The 23,586-nt window shown below is 47.6% G+C and overlaps 1 protein-coding gene across 2 annotated transcripts in view; it reads left to right on the top strand.

Annotated features, from left to right (window-relative positions):
• Positions 1 to 23,586, top strand: part of PAK3 (p21 (RAC1) activated kinase 3) — a 116,237-nt gene that overhangs the window by 85,901 nt on the left and 6,750 nt on the right. For both annotated transcript variants that reach the window (XM_056859142.1, XM_056859141.1), the window contains exons 9-12: positions 4,928 to 4,976; positions 17,514 to 17,626; positions 21,599 to 21,716; positions 22,321 to 22,420. In XM_056859142.1, the coding sequence (XP_056715120.1) occupies positions 4,928 to 4,976; positions 17,514 to 17,626; positions 21,599 to 21,716; positions 22,321 to 22,420 (380 nt within the window). The remainder of the gene's footprint in view (positions 1 to 4,927; positions 4,977 to 17,513; positions 17,627 to 21,598; positions 21,717 to 22,320; positions 22,421 to 23,586) is intronic.

The raw sequence follows: 23,586 nt of genomic DNA, 5'->3' as shown, positions 1-23,586 counted from the left end.
TGTGAGGTAGGTGGGGCTGAGAGGGTTCGGAGAGAACTGTGACTAGCCCAAGGTCACCCAGCAGGCGGTATGTGTAGGAGTGGGGAAACCAACCCGGTTCACCAGATTAGAGTCTGGTTATCATGTGGAGGAGTGGGGAATCAAACTTGATCCTCCAGATTAGAGTCCACCTCTCCTAACCACTACACCACGCGACACTCCAACCAGTACACTACTCTGGCTGTCAGCCAAACATTCATAGAAGTGAAATTTTAGTTATTGAAATGATTTTGGTGAGGTACAGCACCAGATGAATGAATATATTATCTGTTCAGGGGCAGGAAATAAGCAGCTGGATCATTTGATAACTCTTGATGAGAATGGGAATTAGTGGGAGGGAGTGAAACAGCAGGAAGGGCCGTTTGCAGCCGAAGATGGAATGAGTTGGCCACGCAGTGGGTATTTCATGTCCCTGGGAAGCAAAGCTTTGACTGTCATGGTTCATTAAGTTTGCAAACCATTCTGTCTGGAATGCTAAATCCCCGGTTTAATGCGTCTCCTTCACCTCAGAGAGAGAGAGAGGTTCAGAGGCCTTTCCACATTTGGTGAAGAAGGCATTGGACCTTGTGGATCACAATCCTGGTGCAAAAAAATCCCTGTAGTCTAATCACAGTACAGACATCTATTGTTGCTTTGGAGCCGGAGTGAGAGGAGCCAGCTTCCCCCATAGTAGATCTGAACGAGGGATTCTTCAGCAGGCAAAAAGGAGATAGCTGATTTTTCAGATGTTTCAAATAAATATTTTTCAGAGGTTTCAGAGCATAGCTAGTAAAAGAGATTTGAGTCCAGTAGCATCTTAGGGGCCAACAAGATTTTCAGGGTATAAGCTTTTGAGAGTCAAAACTCACTTCATCAGATACTAGTAGGAATGGCGATCTGAATCTTTTTATCCTAGACAGAAGGTGGGAGGGGTGTTGCAAAGGAGGAACTTGGGATGCAAAGATACAGTGTAAAATGTAATCAGCTTGATTAGAGCAGAGGGTAATGCTTGGAGGCAGAAAACTACCACTGTAGTGAGATAAGAATCCTGGGTCCTTATTCAGCCCGGGAAGGGGGGGTTCCATTGTTCTGAACTTGTGAATGAACTCAAGTTCAGCAATCTCGTGTTGTAATCTCCCCTTGAAGTTTTCTTTGTTTGAGGAATGCCACTCTTAGATCAACAATGGACTGACCTGGAAGATTAAAATGTTGGAGAGAAGTGACTAGTGGAGTTCCTCAGGGATCTGTGCTGGGCCCTGTGTTGTTCAACATCTTTATAAATGATTTGGATGAAGGAATAGAGGGAATGCTTATTAAATTTGCAGATGATACTAAATTGGGAGGGGTAGCAAATACAGTTGAAGACAGAGCCAAGATGCAGGATGACCTTGACAGGCTGGAGAAATGGGCTAGAACTAATAAAATGCACTTCAACAAAGACAAATGTAAAGTTGTGCATTTAGGTAGGAACAATCAAATGCATAATTATAGGATGCGGGAGCCTTGTTTGAGCAGTAGTGTGTGTGAAAAGGATCTTGGGGTCTTAGTAGACCAAACACTGAACATGAGTCAGCAGTGTGATGCTATAACTAAAAAGGCAAACGCAGTCTTGGGCTGCATCAACAGAAGTATAATGTCTAGATCATGCGAAGTGATGGTATCGCTTTACTCCGCTCTGGTTAGACCTCAACTAGAGTACTGTGTTCAGTTTTGGGCACCACAATTTAAGAAAGATGTAGACAAGCTGGAACGTGTCCAGAGGAGGGCAACAAAGATGGTGAGGGGTCTGGAGACCAAGTCCTATGAGGAAAGGTTGAAGGAGCTGGGTATGTTTAGCCTGAAGAGGAGAAGACTGAGAGGGGATATGATAACCATATTCAAGTACTTGAAGGGCTGTCATATAGAGGAGGGTGCCGAGTTGTTTTCTGTTGCTCAAGAAGGTTGGACCAGAACCAACGGGTTGAAATTATATCAAAAGAGTTTCCGTCTAGACATTAGGAAGAATTTTCTAACGGTTAGAGTGGTTCCTCAGTGGAACAGGCTTCCTCGGGAGGTGGTAAGCTCTCCTTCCCTGGAGGTTTTTAAGAAGAGATTAGATGGCCATCTGTCAGCAATGCTGAATCTGTGACCTTAGGCAGATGATGAGAGGGAGGGCATCTTGGCCATCTTCTGGTCACTAGGGGTGTGGAGGGGGGAGGTAGTTGTGAATTTCCTGCATTATGCAGGGGGTTGGACTTGATGGCCCTGGTGGTCCCTTCCAACTCTTATGATTCCATGATTCTCTCGCTGGTTTTGAGTGTTGTGGGTTTTAATGTCGGATTTTTGTCCATTTATTCTTTTGCATAGGAACTGACCAAGGTAGAGAGTAGAAGGGCACTTCTGATGTTTGATGGCATATATAACACTGGAAGATAAACAAGTGAATGAACCTGAGATGGTATGGCTGGTGTTGTCAGAGTGGCTATGGGGACAGAGTAGGCATCTTGGTTTGTTGCAGGCCCTGGTCGCAGAGTCTGAGTCCATGTTAGGAAGGGCATTGCTGTGGGTGAGAAATTGTTTAAGGTTAGGAGGCTCTCTGTGAGCAAGAAAGGGTTTGGCCTCCCAATGCCTGTGAGAGGGGAGCAGCCTTGTCTAGCATAGGTTGTGGGTCGTTAATGATGCATTAAACCAGTTTGAGCCTAGATCAATGACCGTCAGTGGTATTACCTCGTCGTTTCGTTTGGGTCTCTCTCACAGCAGATGATCTCTCGGTATTACTCTGGCTTTGTTGATCTGTTTCCTTACTACATCAGGTGGATATTGTAATTCCAAGAATGTCTGTTGTTAGATTCTGAAGGCGAGAATCTCTGTCTGAGGGATCGGAACAGATGCAGCTGTAGCATAGAGCTTGCCTGTAGACAATGGATACATTCTGTGCATGTCAAGAAGAGAGCCAAAGGCACAGCTGGAGATGGCTTGAATATTTCCGTTCCATGGATGAACAGGCCAGCTTCATTTAAGCTGCAAGGGAGGCCTGCTGGTCCAGCAATACAGGTGGCTGCAGGGGAAACATTAAAGGCATCTTTAGTTGTTTCAGCTCTTGGCACAGATGCCGACTTTTGAGCTGCTCTATCTAGCTGTCCCTTTAATATCAATTTGATCTGCAGCAAATACCAGGTGATGTTGTTTCTGTCCACTCCATGAAAAGCTTCAGCTGCCAATTTCCACACATTAAATCTCTGTTAAGGGACATGGCATTTTTCTCCAGGCGTGTTGGCAACCTTAGCGCTTGGCATAAAATGTTGGAAATACCGGTACTCCCCCCCCCCTAAATGTAATTCTTGATTGCAGCAAGGACCATTTGGGCAATGTTGCTCCTTTGGTCTGCAGAGATTCAAAAGGTTCCTACCCAAGTAGATCTCTGGCAAAGTTCTTTTCAGAACTGTAAAATTCACATCTGGACCTAGTTTCAAAAACTATGTACTAATCCTTTTGAGTTCAGGTGTTACAGTTCTGCATTTACAGCCATGAATAAACTGCATTCAATTTGTGTGTAAACAAATCGGGTTAATCATCCCTATTAGTCACAGAAAAGCACATTTGCATTTATATTAAAATGATACACAGTGTGTCCAATGAGAATGTTGCATTAAATAGAGGGATCCAGTATACAGTGCAAAAATTAAAATACTGTGAGAAGTATTCAGTTGCCATACCTGCTTTCTCGTAGGGACCACCGTCCCATGTTATTCTCGGTAGTTCTGAACAACGTTTTGACGTTTTGAACAACGTTAGGCAGATTATCCAAAGATCAAGAAGGTTCCCGATTCAAGTCCCCTCCTACTTGCTCCTAGAGAGTTATTTGATCCATGAGTGGTAGAGTTGTTACCTTAAATCGCCAGTTTTGATGGAATATCGAGTCTGTGTTCCATTTATAAAAATGATCCCAGATCTCTTTTTGCTTAAATCTGGCGGGCAGAGTGTGAGTTCTATAAACTTTCTGGCTCATGCCCTGTGTATGGAGACAGAAACAGATGTTGGGGATGCTAACCTGTCCCCAGTCGTATCTCCTGGCCCCTGATGCTCTACTGTGTATATTGATCAGTGTGTCATATCAGTTCTCTGATGGCTGAAAGGTAGACTGCAGGTCTGCTCTTACGCTGTTAATGCACGGGTCGGCCACATGAAGCAATCCCTGTGCCTCTGGCACCACAGAAAGATGACTGAGAGTGACTTTTAAAACTAGAGAGGCTGTCTGGTTTATTTTTCAGACTGAAATAGAGAGGGACCGGCGGCGGGGGGGGGGGGGGATTGTACAATTTGCTTATGTTTTGGCCAGTCTCCAGTTTAATTACTTTTAAAATGTTTTATTGAAAACCATTTCAGACAGAAGTGCCACAGAAGTGCCTTTCTTAAATAAAACAATAAATAAATGGTTGCCTTCCAAAACCCAGCAGCAGCCTCCACACGACTGAAGTGACTTGGCCAGGCCCAGTAGCGGCCACCACACAACTGACCGGAGCGACTTGGCCACCAGATGACTTTGGCACACTTTTCCCAGGGAAAAGCTGCCAGGCTGAGGGAGGGAGGGAAAGCTGAGAGGCAGTGTGGCCTAGTGGCTACAGTGTCAGACAGTGTCAGTGGGAGACCCAGGTTCAGATCCCCACTCCACCCTGGAAGCTCACTGGATAAACCTGGGCCAATCACGCTCTCTCAGCCTTACCCACCTCACAAGGATTTGGGGGGGGGGAAATGAAACGGAGGAGAGGAGAACGACATAAGCTGCCTTTGTGTCCCCAATATGAAGACTAGGCCAGGTACAAATGAAGTAAGTAAACCATGAAGATGTTTAAGCATCTTCTCCTCCTTGTTCTCCTCGTTTCCCATGTCACCTTCTCATACCTTGGCTGTGAATTTTCTTTTTCTTTAGGGCTTCGGGTACAGTTTACACAGCGATAGACATTGCCACAGGCCAAGAGGTAAGTGCCACGTCTCTTTGAAAGTCTGGAATGCTCATTCCCCCATATACTGTGATCTTCCCGCCAACAGATCCCCGTGGATTCCATTAGAAATCCATCAGTGCAAACCTGTCACAGTCTGCCTGTGTGTTTTGGGTTTTGCCTTCCTCTCACGCAGCCCAGCCCAACTCCTCACCCACCGAGCTGAATGCAGACCTCCAGCCCCCCAGAATGGCTCGCCATTCAACGAGCCACCTCTTCATTATGGCCCACAGGAGACTGCAAAAACCAAGGGCTTCCCGTGCACCTGGCCAGCAAGAGGACGTGGCTGCCTTCGGTGTGGTTGTTTGCAAGTGGCCCCTCCGACCAAGATGAATGCAGAGCCCCTTCCTCATCCACTGAATTGTAAAAAAATAGTAATAATGTAGGCAGGAGATGTGTGTTTGAAACAGATGAGTGAAGCAGATCCCAGCCATTTCCAAGCCTGTTCTTTGGAGCAGCCTACATTCCTTCCCTGTTGAAAATGTACATCAGGTTTTAGCGCAGGGGTCCCTAAATATTTTGAGCCTGTAGGTACCTTTTGAACTCTGATGCAGGGCGGTGGGCACAGTCACAAAATGGCTACCACAGAGGATGGAGCCAGTCACAAAAGGGCTGCTGTGTTGGGTTGCCAACCTCCAGGCGATGGCTGGAGATCTTCCACTGTTGCAAGTGATTTCCAGACAACAGAGATCATTTCCTCTGGAGAAAATGGCTTCTTTGGAAGGTTGATTCTATGACATCATACCCCACTGAAGTCCCTGCCTTCTTCAAACCCTGCCCTCCTCAGGCTCCACCCCCAAAATCTCCAGGTATTTCCCAGCCCAGAGCTGACCACCCTACTGTCGCAGGAGGTGGAGCCAATCACAGAATGTCAGGGAGTGAGGTTATGTAGCCCTCTAATTGTAACCCTTCATCATTTCAGGCAGAAGCTCTATTTAACATGCTTCCTTTTAATCTGCACAGCCAATCAAAAGCCCCACCTAGCCCTGCCCACTTTCTAAAAGCAATTGGTGGGTGCCAGGAAAGGTGTTGTTGGGTGCCAAGACACCCATGGGCGTCATGTTGGAGACTCCTGTTGTATAGGGGTAAGAACTTGAGGACGGGATGTTGGGGGGGAGGTAGTTGTGAATTTCCTGCACTGTGCAGGGGGTTGGACTAGAATTTCCTGGTGGTCCCTTCCAACTCTATGATTCTAAGGGAAGATATATGACAAATGACTCCTTCCTGTTCCTGTCCCCGAATTCGCAGTCTTGGCTTGTGTGGGGAGAGATAGCAGAGGCCTCTGTCCTGTGGCCTGTGACTTCCTGTTTCTTCCTAGTCGTGGAGGAAGAAGCGGCTGCCCTACCAGCATAATGTCAGAAGGGACTTCTGATGCATCAAGCAGTTAGCTTGCAGGCTTACTATCTAAAATGTCCTGCCGGCATGCCTGGTGCCGTCCCTCCCATTTTATTCTCACAGCAGCGCTGTGAGGTAGGAGGCTGACCTAGCTGATGGCTATGGGGGGATTTCAACCCGGGTCTCTCAGATCCAGGTCCAACCACTAACCGCTCGGCCAGACCAGCTGTCTCATAGTGTTTTTTTCTAGCATCTGGGTCCTGCTGGGCGCTGTGCCGAATATAGCTGTGAGGGTTCCTGCCTAGGGGGATTTGCGTCCGTAAGAGGCAGGGTGGGGGCAGTGACAGCCGTCGGAAACTTAAAATGGTTCAAGGCCCCGTCATTGCCTATGAGGATCACTCTGCGTATGAACCCAAACTGAACTTGAAATGGCAAGGATGGGCTTTGCTTCGAGTCCCTGCCCCAGCAGAATGAAGTTTATTTATTTTATTTATTCATTAGTTTTATGCCCTGCCCTCACTCCCCGGGCCCAGAGTGGCTGACCACGTGCAATACATACAATAAAATCAATTAAATACAGTACAGTCCTTGTAATAAAACCATAAAATATGCAAGCGTGGTGTTGTGGTTATGAGCGGTGGTTTGGAGTGGTGGACTCTGATCTGGTGAACCGGGTTTGATTCCCCACTTTTCCACCTGAGCGGCCAATGCTAACCTGGTGAACCAGGTTGGTTTCCCCACTCCTACACACAAAGCCAGCTGGGTGACCTTGGGCTAGTCACAGTTCTCTGCTCCACCTACCTCACAGGGTGTCTGTTGTGGGAAAGGGAAGGGGATTGTAAACCGGTTTGATACTTCCTTAAGTGGTAGAGAAAGTCAGCATATAAAAACCAACTCTTCTTCAATCGCAGAAGACATCAAAATGAATAAAGTAGGTGATGGCGCTCATGAAACAAAAACCAAAGAAGCCACTGCTGCTTACCAGCAGCCAGGGTCCCCGTATAGTTACAGCCATAATATAGACTACAGAGGGGAAGAGGGTAGGAAGGTTGGCAGGATTCACACCAGAGCAGCTCCATCCATCTGTTGGAAGCATGAAGCCTGGTGGGTGCAGACGACCTGTGAGACAGGGAGGGAGCATGGGCCTAAGCATGCTGGCTCCACCACTGTGCGATTACTGAGTCGTTTGAATGCTGCGACTGCGTGGAGGAAGTGCCTCCCTGAACACCCCCTCCCCATGATCACCCACACTGCTTTCCGAACATTGCTGATCACAGGGAAGGGTCGTGCGTGCGCTCCCTGCGTGCATCCTCAATGTGCAGATGACTTGGTGCTTGCACGGAGGGAGGGGACAGGGCCGGCATGCTCAGCTTCGCTCTCTCTTTTCCCCATGGGTCTTCTGTACGGGGCTACTGAGTTACTGCTTTGTCCAACGGGACAGAATTGTCAAAAACTCAAAAACGTTTCTCATGCAAGCAAGCTTTTCAATTAATTTTAATCCACTTTATTTTTTCTACTGCTCTTGCTGATTTTAGAGAACATATTTGCAATCTGTATACCCCCACCACTCTTCTTAAGGATTAATTAAGTGGCATCATTTTCTTTGTGTCTGATAGGTTTTCATTGTATTATTGTAATTCGAATTGCTGTGAACTGCCTTAGACAGCTTTTTGAAGATAAAAATAAATAGAGTAAATTAAAAATAATTAAAAGTTATTAAAAACATCAGTGCCTCAGACATCAACAGCAAGGACAACAGATGATTGTAAAGGTGAACAACCTACATCAGGGTCTCCAATGTGGTGCCCTTGGGTGCCATAGCACTACCAATACTTTTCCTGGCTTCCACCCAAGTATTTTTAGAAAGTGGGCAGGGCCATGTGGGGCTCCTGCCCAGTAGGCCTTCTGATTAGCCACTGGAGATCTGATTGGCTGTACAGATTAACATAATATAGTTGTGGCGGCAGCAGCCTCCACAGTGTTGGATCTGTTCTGTCTTCACTTCTCTTTCCCGGTGTATCTTTTTAAATTACTGCCCTTGTCTTCTGCACTTGGGCTTTCTCTTTCTGTTTGTGCTTGTGTGTGAGAGAGAGTGTGTGTGTGCCTCCACCTCCCGTGGCGGCAACTTGTGGCTGCGCCCACCATTCTGTGTCAGAATTCCACAGGGGCCCGCAGGCCCAGAAAAGTTGGGGACCCCTGCCTTACACAAAAGAGACTATTCTTTCATTGTGTATTAGTATGCAGGCTAGTTTGGCTTTTTTGGTAGCTGCTCAGCCCTACTGTGTTGCGTGGGGAGACATTTAAAAATCAATAAATATGCCTAATAAACATCATGGGGAAAGTAGAGCCTGTATTAGCATCACATCTGAGGTCGGCAAGGTACCTGAGCCATGATAATAGCAGCATTATGCAAAAGGCATCATGGCGCTGGGGGTCCCTGCTGTGTCAGTGTGACAGCCCCATTGCTCAGCCCCGTCAGTTCTGACCTTGCCTCTCTGCTGTGCCAGATATAACCTCCCCCCTGCTGCAGCGCCGATTCGGTAGCTGAGCAGATGTTAAGATCCAGCTGCTGAGCCTGTTATAATTAACGCAATACCCACCTTCTGATTTAGTGGACGGGTGGTTTCATCATTGAGATTCCCTAATTAGTGGGTTCAGAGAGGCTAATCATTCTGAACACTTAGATCGAGGCTTTGATTTGTCAGTGTTTGCTGCAAAATATTAATTAAGGAAGCATCAGTGATAAAGACCTGGGATTTGTGTTTTGGTGACAGGGAGGTTAATCCTTAATCGATAAAAAGAAGAAAAATTACACTGAAGGTCAAAGGCCTGTCCTTTAACTATGCAGTTACCGGTATGTGAACTTCATGTCAGGGTATGCGCCCTTGTACATCTTGACCGAAGTGTGACCCCGACCGTGATTGGTCAATGCAGAGAATGAAGGAGACCTCTGACCTTCCCTGGTTTGCCAGTTTTGAGTTGTCACCTTAATGTTCATGCCATTCTCCCAATTATGGAGAAGTCCTGTATAGAGGTCAGGATTTTCAAGCTTTAGTAAATTCAAAATGTGAATCCTTTAACAACTCTGGGAGTTTTGCCGTTGGACCCCACATCATGTTTATGGCATTATTGTTAACATCAGTGCTGAAACATCTAAATCACGTCGGCTGCCAGTGCAGGCCCAACCAGAGGTAGACCTTTCTAAATGCATTGAAGTCAATGGTTTTAGAAGCGTATACCTTGATTTAGGATTGCACTGTGTGTAATGTTCAGGTATGCAGTGGCCTGTCGGCTGCCAGTGGTTTTTGTAAGTGCTATAGCTGTTATAAGAGCCCCGTGGCACAGAGTGGTCAGCTGCAGTAGTGTAGTCCAAGCTCTGCTCACAACCTGAGTTCGATCCCGACGGAAGTCGGTTTCAGGTAGCCGGCTCAAGGTTGACTCAACCTTCCATCCTTCCGAGGTTGGTAAAATGAGTACCCGGCTTGCTGGGGGTAAAGGGAAGATGATTGGGGAAGGCACTGACAAACCACCCAATAAACAAAGTCTGCCTAGTAAACATTGGAATGTGACGTCACCCCATGGGTCAGGAATGGCCCCATGCTTGCACAGGGGACTTTTACAGTTGTTCTGGATCAGGTCCAGACACGGGTGGAAAGACGGGAACATGAATATTTGTAATGCACATTCCCACATGAAGGCTTCAGCCATTCCTCCAGGTACCCACACGACATATTGTTGGAGATTCTTCCATGCTTGCTACACAGCATATTCATTGACTCTGTAATATAGCGTTCATTGGTTTCTAAAGGAAGACGTGTCAGTGTTTATTTCTTGTTTATTTAAAACCACAGTTAAAATCACTATTAATTAAAAATCAAAGCACAATATATCCACCCTGCTAGCATCTAAATGCTTGGAAACGTGGCGTTGTGTTTGGATGCTGTTAGATTCTTTGATGTTGCCTGCTGTTGGATTATGTTGTTTTACACAGTGTAATCTCACTTGAGTCTCATTGAGAAAGGCAGGGTATAGATAAAGTTAAGAAATAAAAAATAATCCTGGACAGTTAGGTTTTACAGTACTTTCTGAACACAAAGAGAGAAGGTGCTGTTCCAAGTTGTCGGGGCCACCACAGAGAAAGCCCTTCACTGGGCTGTGGCAGACCTTGAAACCCTGTAGGTAGACTCTGTCTGATAAAAGGCCTTGAGATTCATCTGGGGAGAAAAAGGCTTTAAAGTATGCAAGTCAGGAGGGGTTTTAAAGATCCAGACTGGCTGCATTTAGAATAACAGAACCATAGAGTTGGAAGGGGCCATACAGACCATCTAGACAACAGAAGCAGTGGATTTTGACAGTTTTCTATGGGATGGATCATTCAGGCGGAGTTGGCAAAATCTACCCAAAAGGTGGGCGCTACAGAAAGCACGTGAAATTTTCATTTGTCAGCCTGATGTTCCTCTTTCGGATTAAGCAATACAGTCGATTTTTTTTTTAAAAAAAACACAACACCTTGTTTTCAATGATTGTTACATGTCTTATTTGTGACCAAATGCCTATCTGGGATATGCATCCAGTATCCTAGCTGGGGGGCGGGGAGCATGGGCTAGCAGTGTCAAGGGTCATGGGTCAAGATCATAAGGGTTTAAGCACCCCTTCCCACCCCCCACCTCTCTGTTGCAAATCATCTGTTTATCCTACTGTTCTGTGGAAGCGCAGATCTCCAGGTCCTGTCTGTTGCCGAATGCACAATTGAACATGAAGCTGGGACTGCAGAATCCTTCAAGTCCTGATAATTAGGTTTAAACCAAACATGCTGGAAGCACATGGATAAAGTCTGGCATTTACAGGGAAGGAAAAGGTGATGGGGGGGTCCTTTTGCTCTCAAAATTGGACTTCCAATCCCTGCTGTCTGTGTGGCTGGGCAAGTTGGATGGTTGACTCCATATCCCGGTGTTCATCTGCATGGCTTCTATGCAGTCCCATATTGGGACTGCGCAGGTCAGCCACGGATAAGATTTGTCAGCTTCTAGCAAAATTGAAAGTAAGAGTGCTCCCCTCCCCTCGGGGCATGCAGCCTTCCTGCCCAACGGTCACATGACCCAGGAGGAGGGAGCACTCTTCCCTCCAGTTCTCTTTCTGCTGCCACGGAGAGAGAACGTGTTAGCTTCTGCTCTAGCAATGGAGTCTAAAAAGGCTCCCCTTTTCAAGAAATGTACTACTTGTGGTACGAAAATGGCGAAAACTGATCCTCACAGTGAATGCCTTCTTTGTTTGGGAGAAGGCCACATCTCCGCAACTTGTAAGAGTTGTGCCAAACTTACGACGAAGGCCTTGAAAGGTCGTTCGTCTCGTCTTCTATCTCATCTTTACAAAGTGTCTCTTCGTCCACGAGGTCAGTCTGCTGTACCCGGCCCCTCCACCACGAATTCTCAATCCGTTGAACTGGGGCCCTCGACCAAAAAGTCCAGCCGAGCTGCAGAAGGGACTTCCAAGCGAGGTAGGCCTTCCAAGGTGCCATCCTCACAGATTATTCAACCGGCGAAGTTTATTGCGCCAGGGTCACAAGACAGCCACAGCCGCGGCTCCTCTCGGCACCCGTCTTGTTCCAGGTCGCCTCAACGTCGATCGCCTCCGTGTTCCCCGAGATCGCTTTGACGCCAATTGGCCTTTGCATCTCCTCGACGCCGATCTCAACCCAAGTCGCTTCATCCTTTGGCGTCTCTTGCTTCCGATGTTGCTGGGCGCCAGCCCATAACCATTGAGGGCTCACCACCCTGGCTACCCCCTCAGTTCCAAATCCGAGCAGGGCCCAGGAGGAGGACAGCCTTTTCAAGCAGCACCTCCGTCATCTTTATAAGGACGTGCCTTTGGTGGCCAGCAAACCCTCGATGCTTCTCGATGCCGAGACTGGGTACGTGTCGGAAACTGCAGTGGCTCAAGATGGCGCCGTTCATCCACAACCCCCTGCAGAAACCCACCATGGCTCTCGAAAGACTTCGGTCGACAAGAGCCCAGCAGTATCGTTACAGGGTTCATCTCGTCTCGAACCCGGACAGCTGTCTCGGCTTCGATCACCTTCTCGACACCGATCCTAGAGCCCTGCATCGTCCCTCTCCCGTCGACGCCGATCCACTACCCGTCGGAGCCGATCTGCATCCCGTTGACGCCGATCTGCTTCCCGTCGGAGCCGATCCACCCTTCGGAGCCGATCTACATCCTAACAGTGCTCTGCACGTCGCAGTCGATCATCATCCCGTCATACTACCGGTCATAGTCGTTCATATCGCTCCCATAGTCCAGTTGTATGTCGGCACAGATATTCCTCTCAGAGCCGATCCTCTTCTCGGCACCGTTCGTATCTTCGACGTCGAGACAGTCCTCAACGCCGATACTCTCGAGACCGACACTCCATTACACCTTCGTTATACTCGGAAGCATCGGCCGCTCACCGTCGCAACCGTCGATCCCATACACGTTTGCCCTCGAAGGACTCTCGTCGGCGCCGACACAACTATCAAACCATCTGCTCACCGTCGGGACCGTCACTCTTCCAGCTACGACTCCCGGCACCATCTGTCTCGCCACCCTGGAGACATCTGTCCTCTCAACACTTCCAAGGTTCAAGACCGCCCAAGGGAAGGATCTCATCACGAGCTTCCTCCATCCAGGTCTCCTTCTATGTTGAGAGACATTGCTCATTCGGAGTCTGATGCGACTATGTCCCCAGGCTCGGATGAAGAATCCCGCACATCATTGCCCTCACCTGAAGACACTGTCGGGGACACTAAACCTATCTCCCCTACAGGGGATGTTCGTATGTATGCGGAGCAGCTTATCTGCATGGCTAAGGCCCTCAATATCGATTTCAAACCTGAAGATTCGGGCCCCATTGACGCGATCATGGATATCCTTCACTGTCCAGTTGCAGGGCCAGTAGCCCTTCCTATGATAAAGAGCATTCTAGAAGTGGCTCATACTAACTGGGCTAAACCCGCCTCAGTTCCCTCCTCCTCCAAAAGAGTGGAGAATCTGTATAAAATTTGCAGAGAGAGTGGAGAGTTTTTATACCAGCACCCCCTCCCAATTCAGTAGTAGTTGAGGCACTGCCTGGTAAATATAGATCAGGGGCACACTCTTCTCCCCAGGATAGGGAAGGGTGAAAGCTTGATGCTCTCGCCAGAAAGATATACAGTACCAGCACAGTGGGCCTGCGTATATCCAATTTCCTCACCGTTATGGCCAGGTATCAATACTCTCTGTGGGATCATGTCTCCCCACAAATTTCCATTCTCCCTGACGATCAACTCCCCTCGACTACGGCCATACAAAATGAAGGTATGTCTCTAGCGAGACAACAACTCACGGCCATGTGGCGGATTCATCAAGTAAAGCTATTGCCTCCGCCATAGTCATTCGCAGACATGCCTGGCTCCGCCAGTCCACCCTCCCCTATGACACTAGGTCACGTATTGAAGACCTACCCTTTGAGGGGACATCTTTGTTTAGTGATCAAACAGACACATTCCTAGACCGTCTTAAGAAAAATAAGACAAATGCAAAATCACTGGGTATTGCGCCTCAGGCACCCGACTTCAAACGTCGGTATTTTGGTCAGCAGACCACTCAATCTTCCCGCCCTTATAGATTCCAGGGAGCTTTTCAGCAAACCCCGTTCCGTCCTCCCTTCCCGCATACCCAGCAGGAAAGGAAGTTCCAGAGCAAACCTAGAGCCCGTAAAGGCCCCAGGATGTCTCCTGGCCATTTCAATAAGCCTAAGCAGGCATGACTAGAGGTTTCTGTTTGTTTTTCCGACCGGTTGTCTGCTTTTTACCATGCTTGGTTTGCAATTACAAATGATGTTTGGGTTCTGAAGATAATAAATGTTGGATATTTCATAGAGTTTGACACGCTACCTCCATATCGAGCCTTGGTCCGCTCGTCCACTCCAGTCCCTGACCTACCCTTACAAGAGATAGATAACCCCCTCTCTAAAGGGGCTATTTCAGAGGTTCCACTTCCTGACCAGGCTTGCGGGTTTTACTCCCACTTCTTTCTTGTCGATAAAAAGGGGGGGGAAACTTCCTATACTGGACCTCTGGGAGCTCAATGTTTTCATTAAAACCAGGAAATTTCGTATGCTTTCACTCCCGAAAGTACTTCCCCTCTTAGACAAGCACATGTGGTTTGTGGTGTTGGATCTCCGTGATGCTTACTTCCACATTGCAATCCACACAGAATGTCGGCAATATCTAAGATTCAAATGTAATGCGAAATGTTATCAATATAATGTTTTGCCCTTCGAGTTATCTACGCCTCCTAGGACCTTTACCAAATGCTTATCAGTAGTAGTGGCACACCTTGCCTTGAAGGTTTGTGTAATTTTTCCCTACCTTGACGACTGGTTGGTAGTGGGCACATCACAAACAGGACTGGTTGCACAGGTTGATGTAATCCTTTCAGTCCTTAATAACCTGGGTCTTTTAGTTAACTTTTCTAAATCCAAACTTGTCCCTGCACAAGTGCAGGATTTTATTGGAGCACACTTAGATGCCAAGCAAATTTGAGCCTTCCTCCCTACGCAAAGAGCCCGTGTCATTCAGACATTGGTATCCAGGTTCACTAGAAACAGATTTCAGACGGCCTATAGAATACAAAAGTTATTGGGCCTTAAGGCCTCCACCACGGCTGTGGTGGAGTTTGCTCGCCTTCGTATGCGCCCACTTCAAAACTGGTTTCTTCGGGCGTTTAGGCTCAATGTCGACCCTCAGTACAAACGCCTCTCTATCCCTAGATACGTCATAGCCTCCCTTCACTGGTGGTCACTTGACACCAACATACTCTCAGGCATCCCATTTCACTGTCCCTCCCCCGAAATGCACCTTTTCACTGACACTTCCCTTTCAGGGGGGCTCACTGTGGTGACCTTAGAGCACAGAGCACATGGTCCCTCTTAGAATCCAGGTTACATATCAATCTTCTTGAGCTTTGTGCCATCCGCCTTGCACTGTCTTCATTTGCAGGACATCTGGAAGGACATCATATTCAGATTGCTACGGACAGTTCCACCACCCAGTATTATCTGAACAAGCAGGGCGGCACAGGGTCCGTTTCGCTCTCCAAGGAGACCAACGACATTTGGGAATGGGCCATAGCACATCACGTTACTCTCGTAGCAATCCACATCGCCGGCACAAGCAACACGCTTGCAGACGCTCTGAGTCGTTACCCAAACCAAGCACATAAGCTCACACTAGACACCAAATGTCTTCGTCAATTGTTCCAATGGTGGGGCTATCCGCAGATAGATCTGTTTGCCACTCATCTCAACTCAGTGTGTCCATGGTTTTACTCAAGGGCAGGAGCGAGCCCAGGCTCGCTGGGAGATGCCTTTCAAGCAGTATGGAATGGGGCTCTCTTCTACCTCTTCCCGCCCTTCCCTCTACTTCACAAGGTTTTAGCCAAGTTGAACCACGACAAGACCAATGCTAACATTGTCACTCCCTTCTGGCCCAGGAGGTCATGGTTTGCAGTGCTCATGTCGCTTGCTCACGGGGAAGTCACCCTCCTTCCCAAGAACCCCCTCCACTCCCCTCCCGACCTACAGCTCGCGGCCTGGAGGATATGGCCCTAGGGCAGTGGTCCGATAGAGTAGCCAAGGTCTTGCTCCACTCACTGAAATCTTCCACTCGTCGGTCCTATGACGCTAAGTGGAAGCATTTTTCTGATTCCTTTCCTTTCCTTTCCTTAAAACTGTTTCCCCAGTTACGTGCCCATTGTCTGCTGTTTTTGATTATTTGCTTTCCCTTAAAGATGTTGGATTATCTAATTCCTCCATTAAAGTCCATCTAGCCGCGATTTCAGCTTTTCATTCAGATATTGACTCATTCTGTTTTTTCTCACCCCTTATCCAAAAAATTCTTGAGAGGTCTCACTAATCTATATCCCCGTCGCACCTCCCGTTCCCCAATGGAGTCTCTCTTTGGTGTTATCTCAGCTCATGAGTCCTCCATTTGAGCCGTTAGCCACCTGTGAGCTGTCCTTGCTGTCCTTTAAAGTAGCCTTTCTGGTTGCTATCACATCGGCTAGGAGAGTTAGCGACCTTTCAGCGCTTTCCCACTCTCCACCGTATACTAAGTTTCACTCGGACAGAGTGGTATTAAAGCCTAAGCTCTCCTTTTTACCCAAGGTTGTCTCTTCCTTTCGCCTTGCCCAGGACATAGTCCTCCCAGTGTTTTTTCCCCACCCATCCTCCAGTGCCAATAGGGCTTTATCCACCCTAGATGTTCGAAGAGCTCTCCTTTTTTACATAAAGAGATCACAAAGTTTCCGTAAGGATGACAACCTCTTCGTGTGTTTCGGTGGCCACTGTAAGGGCCGTCGGGCCTCTCCACAGACCCTTTCTAGGTAGATTATGTCAGCGATTAAATTAGCCTACAACCTTGCCCACCAGGCGTGCCCTTCTGTGATTAGGGCACATTCCACCAGAGCGTATGCGACGTCTGTCGCATTCTCGACCAAGATAGATCTTCGGGACATCTGTAAAGCTGCCACTTGGTCCACGCCTTCCACGTTTATGAAGCACTACACCGTGGATGTGGACTCTGCGAGAGACGCAGCCGTGGGACGTGCCTTATTGCAATCTCTATTTCGGTGAATGTCCCACACCCACCGTCCTGGTAAGCGAGCTCGCTATTCTTCCAATGTGGGACTGCATAGAAGCCACGCAGATGAAAAACAGAGTTTCACTTACCTGTAACTGTTGTTCATCTGGTGGATCTTCTATGCAGGCACACATCCCTCCCTCCTTCCCTGCTGTGGGACCTCTCTGCAATATACGTGGTTGGTTCCGTGGCGGCAGGTTGGAGAACTGGAGGGAAGAGTGCTCCCTCCCCCTGGGTCATGTGACCGCTGGGCGGGAAGGCTGCATGCCCTGAGGGGAGGGGAGCACTCTTACTTTCGATTTTTCTAGAAGCTGACAAATCTTATACATGGCTGGCCTGCGCCTGCGCAGTCGCAATGTGTGCCTGCATAGGAGATCCACCAGATGAACAACAGTTACAGGTAAGTGAAACTCTGTTTTTCCTGGCCTCTGGCTGCCGGATTGCCCCCAGCGCATTCATTTCTTGCCTGTTGCCCCAGCCTTTATGGTACTGACGCGTCATTGTGGAAATGTCATTTCAGGTGGCCATAAAACAAATGAATCTGCAGCAGCAGCCCAAAAAGGAATTAATAATTAATGAAATCCTGGTCATGAGGGAAAATAAGAATTCCAACATCGTCAACTATTTAGACAGGTAAGTGATGACCTGTTCTTGTTGTTTTCAAAGCGTCGGCTGGTTGGCGACGTCAGGAAAGAGTGATCAGACGCTTGCTGCGCGCCATCTGCACATGGGACCCCCGTTACGCTAGAACTACATCTTTGGTCCAGGTTCTCCTCTGAACAGCTTCAGAGCAGTGGGGTGAGGGGGTGGTTTGCGATGGAGAAATAGCAGGCAAATAAATGCTTAATTCTTCCCCCCACCTGTTACTTTTCCCTTGCAATTAAATATATGCACCCCTGAGGTCCTGGCTTGGGAAAAGGCTTACAATTCAAAAGTGATCGACGGGGTGGGGGGTTGATTAAGCATCCATTCGCTGCTTCTGGCCTGCACATTTGCCCCCTTATCTACTTTTTAATTGTGTGAGTTACATTCCACGTTCTTTCCCCAAGCCCAGAGTTGCAACAGTTTGGTGTAATCCTGGATTCCACCAAACACTAAGGCTCCTGCCGTAGATCTGGGGTCATATTTACCCTATAATATATGGGTCCTCAGTGCGGTGCCCATGGGCCCCATGGCGCCCACCAACACCTTTCCTGGTGCCCGCCAAGTGTTTTTAGAAACTGAGCATGACCAGGTGGGTCTTTTTGCCAGCAAGGCTTCTGATTAGCCGTTGGAGATTTGATTGGCTGTGCAGATTTTAAAAGAAAATGTAGCTTTTTATAAAACGTTTTTTAAAAACACAGCCACAACAGCACAAAGATCTTCACGGTATAACTGAAGGTAAGCTGTGGCAGCCATTTTGTGGCTTGCTCCCCCTTCCTGTGGCAGCCTTTTTTGTGGCAGCTGTTCTGTGGCTGTGCCACCACCCTGTGTCAGAATTCTGAAGGTGCCCACAGGCTGGAAAAGGTTGGGGACCTCTGCTGTAGTACGTATAGATGTCCACCATCAACGTTGTCACGTATTGTCCTTGGCAGGGGCCAATTAGGCAGAGGTGTTCCACCAGACATATGGTTGAGGACAGCAATGGCTTAATAGACTGGCTGGCCTTCCTGCCCCTTGATTTCTCCTTGTTCCCCTCCCTTCCCTTCCTTCTTTCTACACTTCCTTCTGTTTTCCCTTTTTGTTCCTTCTCCATCCCCGTTGTCGACGCCTACCCCTGGCCTTGGGCCGATGGGCCTTTTAGAGGTTTTGGCCTTCTGATTCCATCTTTGGCCACCCTCCTTGGTGAGGATATTTTATAACAGCAAGTTAGTAGTCAGGGCGCCATATTGTTACTGGATTTAGTTTTAAGCTTTTGTTGGTGTGTTTTAATCAGTTGTATTTACATAAAAACATAATAACATTAGGAAAACCCTGCTGGATCAGACCAAGACCCATCAAGTCCAGCAGTCTATTCACACAGCAACCAACCAGGTGCCTCTAGGAAGCCCCCAAACAAGACGATTGCAGCAGCACCATCCCACCTGTGTTCCACAGCACCTAATATATTTGGTATGCTCCTCTGATCCTGGAGAGAATAGACTAGTATACATTTTAACTAGTAGCCATGAATACCCCTCTCCTCCACGAACATGCCCATTCCCCTTTTAAAGTCATATCTATATGAGTTATTGTATTTATCTGATTGGAAGCCGCCCTGAGCCCAATAATGCCGGGGAGGGCGGGTATATGTTGTAATAATAATAATGATAATAATAATAATACCAGTTGAGTATCCCTTATCCGAACTGCTTGGAACCAGAAGTGGTCCGTATTTTGGATCTTTCCATATTTTGGAATTTTTGCATATACATAATGAGATACCTTGGGGATGGGACCCAAGTCTAAACTATTTATGTTTTATATACACTTTAAACACATAGCCTGAATGTAATTTAAAACAATATTTTAATAATATTGTGTACACGGAAACATCAGAAAGCAAATTGGTGTGCTGCTAAGGACTTGTGAGTAATGCCTGTGAGTAAATGCCTGCATGCCGGCTCAAAAAGTCTGGTTTCCGGGTCAGTCCGGATATCGGATGTCCAGATAAGGGATACTCAACCTGTAATAATAATAGATGGTGCAGGAGCAAGCCAGGCAGCCCAGGCAGAGATGGGCCCGCTCAGCTTGGAACTTGCCAGCAATCTTTTCCCACATTACTGCTGGCTGGATCTGAGCAGAGTGGTGCTCGTGGGGGACGTAAGAAGGGCCCTGATGGATCAGGCCAGTTGTCTGTCTGGTCCAGCCCTGTGCTTTGCACAGTGACCAACCAGTAGCCCTGAAGGATCAACAAGCAGAGCACAAAGGCCAGGGCCTTCCTTTCGCTGACGCTGCCTCCTGGCACTGGGATCCAGAGGTTTGCTGCCTCTGTGTACAGAGGTTCCTTTTTCACGTCACGGCTGGTAGCCATTGATGGGACCTCCTCTCCTGCGGTGGCTGCTCGGATCAGACTTATGTATTTTGTTATTTAAAACATTATTATGCCGGCTTTCCGCCCCATTAAGGTCCCCAAGGCAGTAAACATGAACATCTTAAAATATTTGAATAATTAAAAAACACACTTAAAATTATAAAGCAATTCAATAAAAATACATAAACATACAGCACCAAAACCAGAGTGGAGGCCAGCAACTGTTACTGGGGGTATGCCAAACAAAATAAAGGCCTTTTATGCATGGGTTGTTTCCATGGCGATCAACCCCCCCCCCCAACTACTTCAGGGCTTTGTTTTCATTATGCACATCTTTCCCGACTTTTAGAAATTACTTTGCTTTCTCCCTGTGTTTTTTGGATGCTGCCAGAAACAGCATCCAGAAAATGCAGGGAGGGGGTGAAGTGACTTCTAAAAGTCGGGAAAGACGTGCGTAATGAAAACGAAGCCCTGAAGTAGTCGTGAAAGGGGGGAGGTTGATTGCAGTGGAAACAACCTGTGCATAAAAGGCCAAAAAAGTCTTCCCCCACTGGTGGAAGACCCAGACAGAGGGAGACAGATGAATCTCCCTGGAGCCCTTGAAAAGCATTTAAAAGCAAAATTTTATAGCCCGGTGGGATGTTGGTATGGTCCCCAGCATCACCCTAGCTGGAAGGAGAACCGGAAGAGGTCTCAGCATGCAGGTGGCTGCTGCCCCTTCCCCTTGCCTGTCCTGCTCTTCTCCCACCTTGTAGGGCCAGTAGAAGTGTCGGAAAGGGCAATGAGTGAATCTCCCGGTCTCTCTAGAGTTCTGCTTGGCCAGCTGTTGGCTGCCGGAGGCCCTCCTTCGTAGGAGGTCAAATCCCCCCTTGGCTGTTGGAGAAGGAATAGCAATTTCCACTTAATGTTGGATGTGACAACACCAGGCAGCTGACTGCAGTGAAAGAAATCCGGTGACCCTTTGTTCTGGAAAACAAGGACTGACCAAGGGCCCAATCCAGGGAGGGGGGTGCTTTGCAAGCTGTCTTGTAAGGAATGAGCGGGCTCATACGCTCTCAAGGGGCTTCCTCTCCTCTCAATAGGGCTTATGCAGGCGAACTTCATGCCAGTGACTCAAGGCTACTGTTCTAAAATAGGATTTGTTGACTGAAGCCAAAATCCTGCCGCTATTAATGCAGGCTGCACAACCTGTGTTCCCATAAGTCAAATGCATCTTGCTAGGTATGAGCTCTGCCCCCCCCCCCCGGCAGATCCTGGGAAACAGCAAGGGCGGGGGGCACTTACCAAGACCTTGATAGGCCACCAGCTTGCAGACTTCGTTCAGTTAAGTGGCTTCTAAATTATGCCTGCGTTAATGGCAGAGTTCTCATTCCGTATATCCACTCTTATTGGACCAAGAGATGTCATTATTTTTCAGGTAACTTCAGAGGTCCAGAAATTGTTTTAGATCTTCTGGTTCCCCTTTGGGGACTAGTTTTGGCCATGTGAGGTGGACATCCAAAATGGACCTGAGAAAAGACTGCCAAATCCAGCTTGCGGGGGCCCCGAGATCCAGATTTCAGTAGAAACCCTTGTCTGTGCTCATATAAATAACTACTTACTTAATGTTTCAGTTATCTTGTAGGTGATGAACTTTGGGTAGTAATGGAATACTTGGCTGGGGGATCTTTGACGGACGTTGTTACAGAAACCTGTATGGATGAAGGACAGATAGCTGCTGTGTGTAGGGAGGTAAGAGATTTCACCTCATAGCTTCCAACCACAGAAATGTCTCTCGCTTGTATGTTGTCTCCCCCAGACGTGGTACATCTGCTGCAAAGTGGCAGGTGGGAGCTTCTTAGTCATGCCAGTTGTAGTACCTGGGTTTGGAAGATCTCTCTCCTTCATTCAGGAGGAGGTGGTAAGAACATCAGAGGCACCCTACTGGGTCAGACCAGTGGCCCATCTAATCCACAACCCTGTTTCTCACCCTGGTCAACCAGTTGCCTCAGAGGGCCTCCTGGATCTATTGAAGACTCAGTCACAGTACGAAAGAAAAAAAACCCATGTCTTTTAAGAGCATTTGTTACAGTTCTTTTTATATCTCTTAATAGCCAGAGCTAGCAATGCTCCCAGTCAGAAACGAAGTGCCCACCCCTTACCCTCCCCAGCTGTCTTCCTGGGAGTCTCTGCAAAGTTGTTCTTTGAAATAAGTGTGGGGCAGTATCAGTATTCCTTATTGATGGTAAAAGTGTTAGGCCGCTGTGCTTCTACCTCCTCCATTCTCGACGAAGTCGCTCGTCGGTCTTCATTTGTGCCATGCTCTTTTTATATTGTATTTTTTTCTAATGAATAGTGCCTGCAAGCACTGGATTTCTTGCATTCAAACCAAGTGATCCATAGAGACATCAAGAGCGACAACATTCTTCTCGGGATGGACGGATCTGTCAAACTCAGTAGGTATTCCCTTGAAGGCGCCGTCCTTGCCACGGCTGTTGCGACAGCTCCCTCGGGAATCACCAGCCCTTCTCTGGAGGGAGTGATGTAATCTTTGCTCCTTTCAACCCACCCCCAAAGGTAGATGAGGAAGGGTTCCTTTGAGGGCAGATGTGGCATCAAGTAGATTTCGTGATTAACTTTCTAGCTTTACATCAGGGATGGGAAATAGCCACATAGTCAGTTGTGTTTAACTCCAGTATGAATCAATCCCAGAGCAATAGTGACGTTGGTCGGCTACAGCACCATAAAGAATCGTGTGGCCTTAAAGACTGATGAGCTCATTGCGGCATAAGCTTGTATAGAAAATGTGTGGGTTTTTTTCTTTTTTTACAGCAGTCTTTATATGTTTGAGATATTTTAATTCTTTGGTTGTCTTCAGCCATTTTTCCCCCTCACCTGTCTTGGCAACATTTTCAAACAACGAATCCATTATTTTGCTGTCCCTTGAATTCTTGCCAGTTTAAGTCTGGGTTTTTTTTTCTTTTTTTTATTGAACCCAAATAATGTCTCATGGGACACTGTAGCCATTTAAAGACAGCCTTTAAGATGTTAATAACATAACACACAAGATGCTGCTCAGGTTCGTGATGTCCATAATAAGATAAAGGTCCCATGTGCAAGCACCGAGTCATTCCTGACCCATGGGGTGACGTCACATCCCGACGTTTCCAAGGCAGACTTTGTTTGTGGGATGGTTTGCCAGTGCCTTCCCCAGTCGTCTTCCCTTTACCCCCAGCAAGCTGGGTACTCATTTCACCGACCTCGGAAGGATGGAAGGCTGAGTCAACCTTGAGCCGGCTACCTGAAACCGACTTCCGTCGGGATCGAACTCAGGTTGTGAGCAGAGCTTTTGACTGCAGTACTGCAGCTTAACACTCTGCGCAACGGGGCTCCTTGATGTCCATAATGGGATCCCCCATTTTGTGGATGGGGACAACGGGGAACTCATACCTCAGAGACGATCTGCTCTAATAACTAGTGACCCTTCTCAGCAGGTGTAACACTAGAAAAATTAGTTCAGCAAACAAAGGAATGGAAGAACCTTTATTAGGAGACCAAAAAGTTTGCTGTACTCATTAAATATATATTTTAGAGAAAGGAGGGACTCCAGTTTTTAATCCAA

This window comes from Euleptes europaea, chromosome 13 (assembly GCF_029931775.1).
Source record: "Euleptes europaea isolate rEulEur1 chromosome 13, rEulEur1.hap1, whole genome shotgun sequence".
In the NCBI taxonomy this organism is placed as follows: Eukaryota; Metazoa; Chordata; class Lepidosauria; order Squamata; family Sphaerodactylidae; genus Euleptes; species Euleptes europaea.
This window is presented reverse-complemented; position numbering and strand designations above follow the sequence as displayed.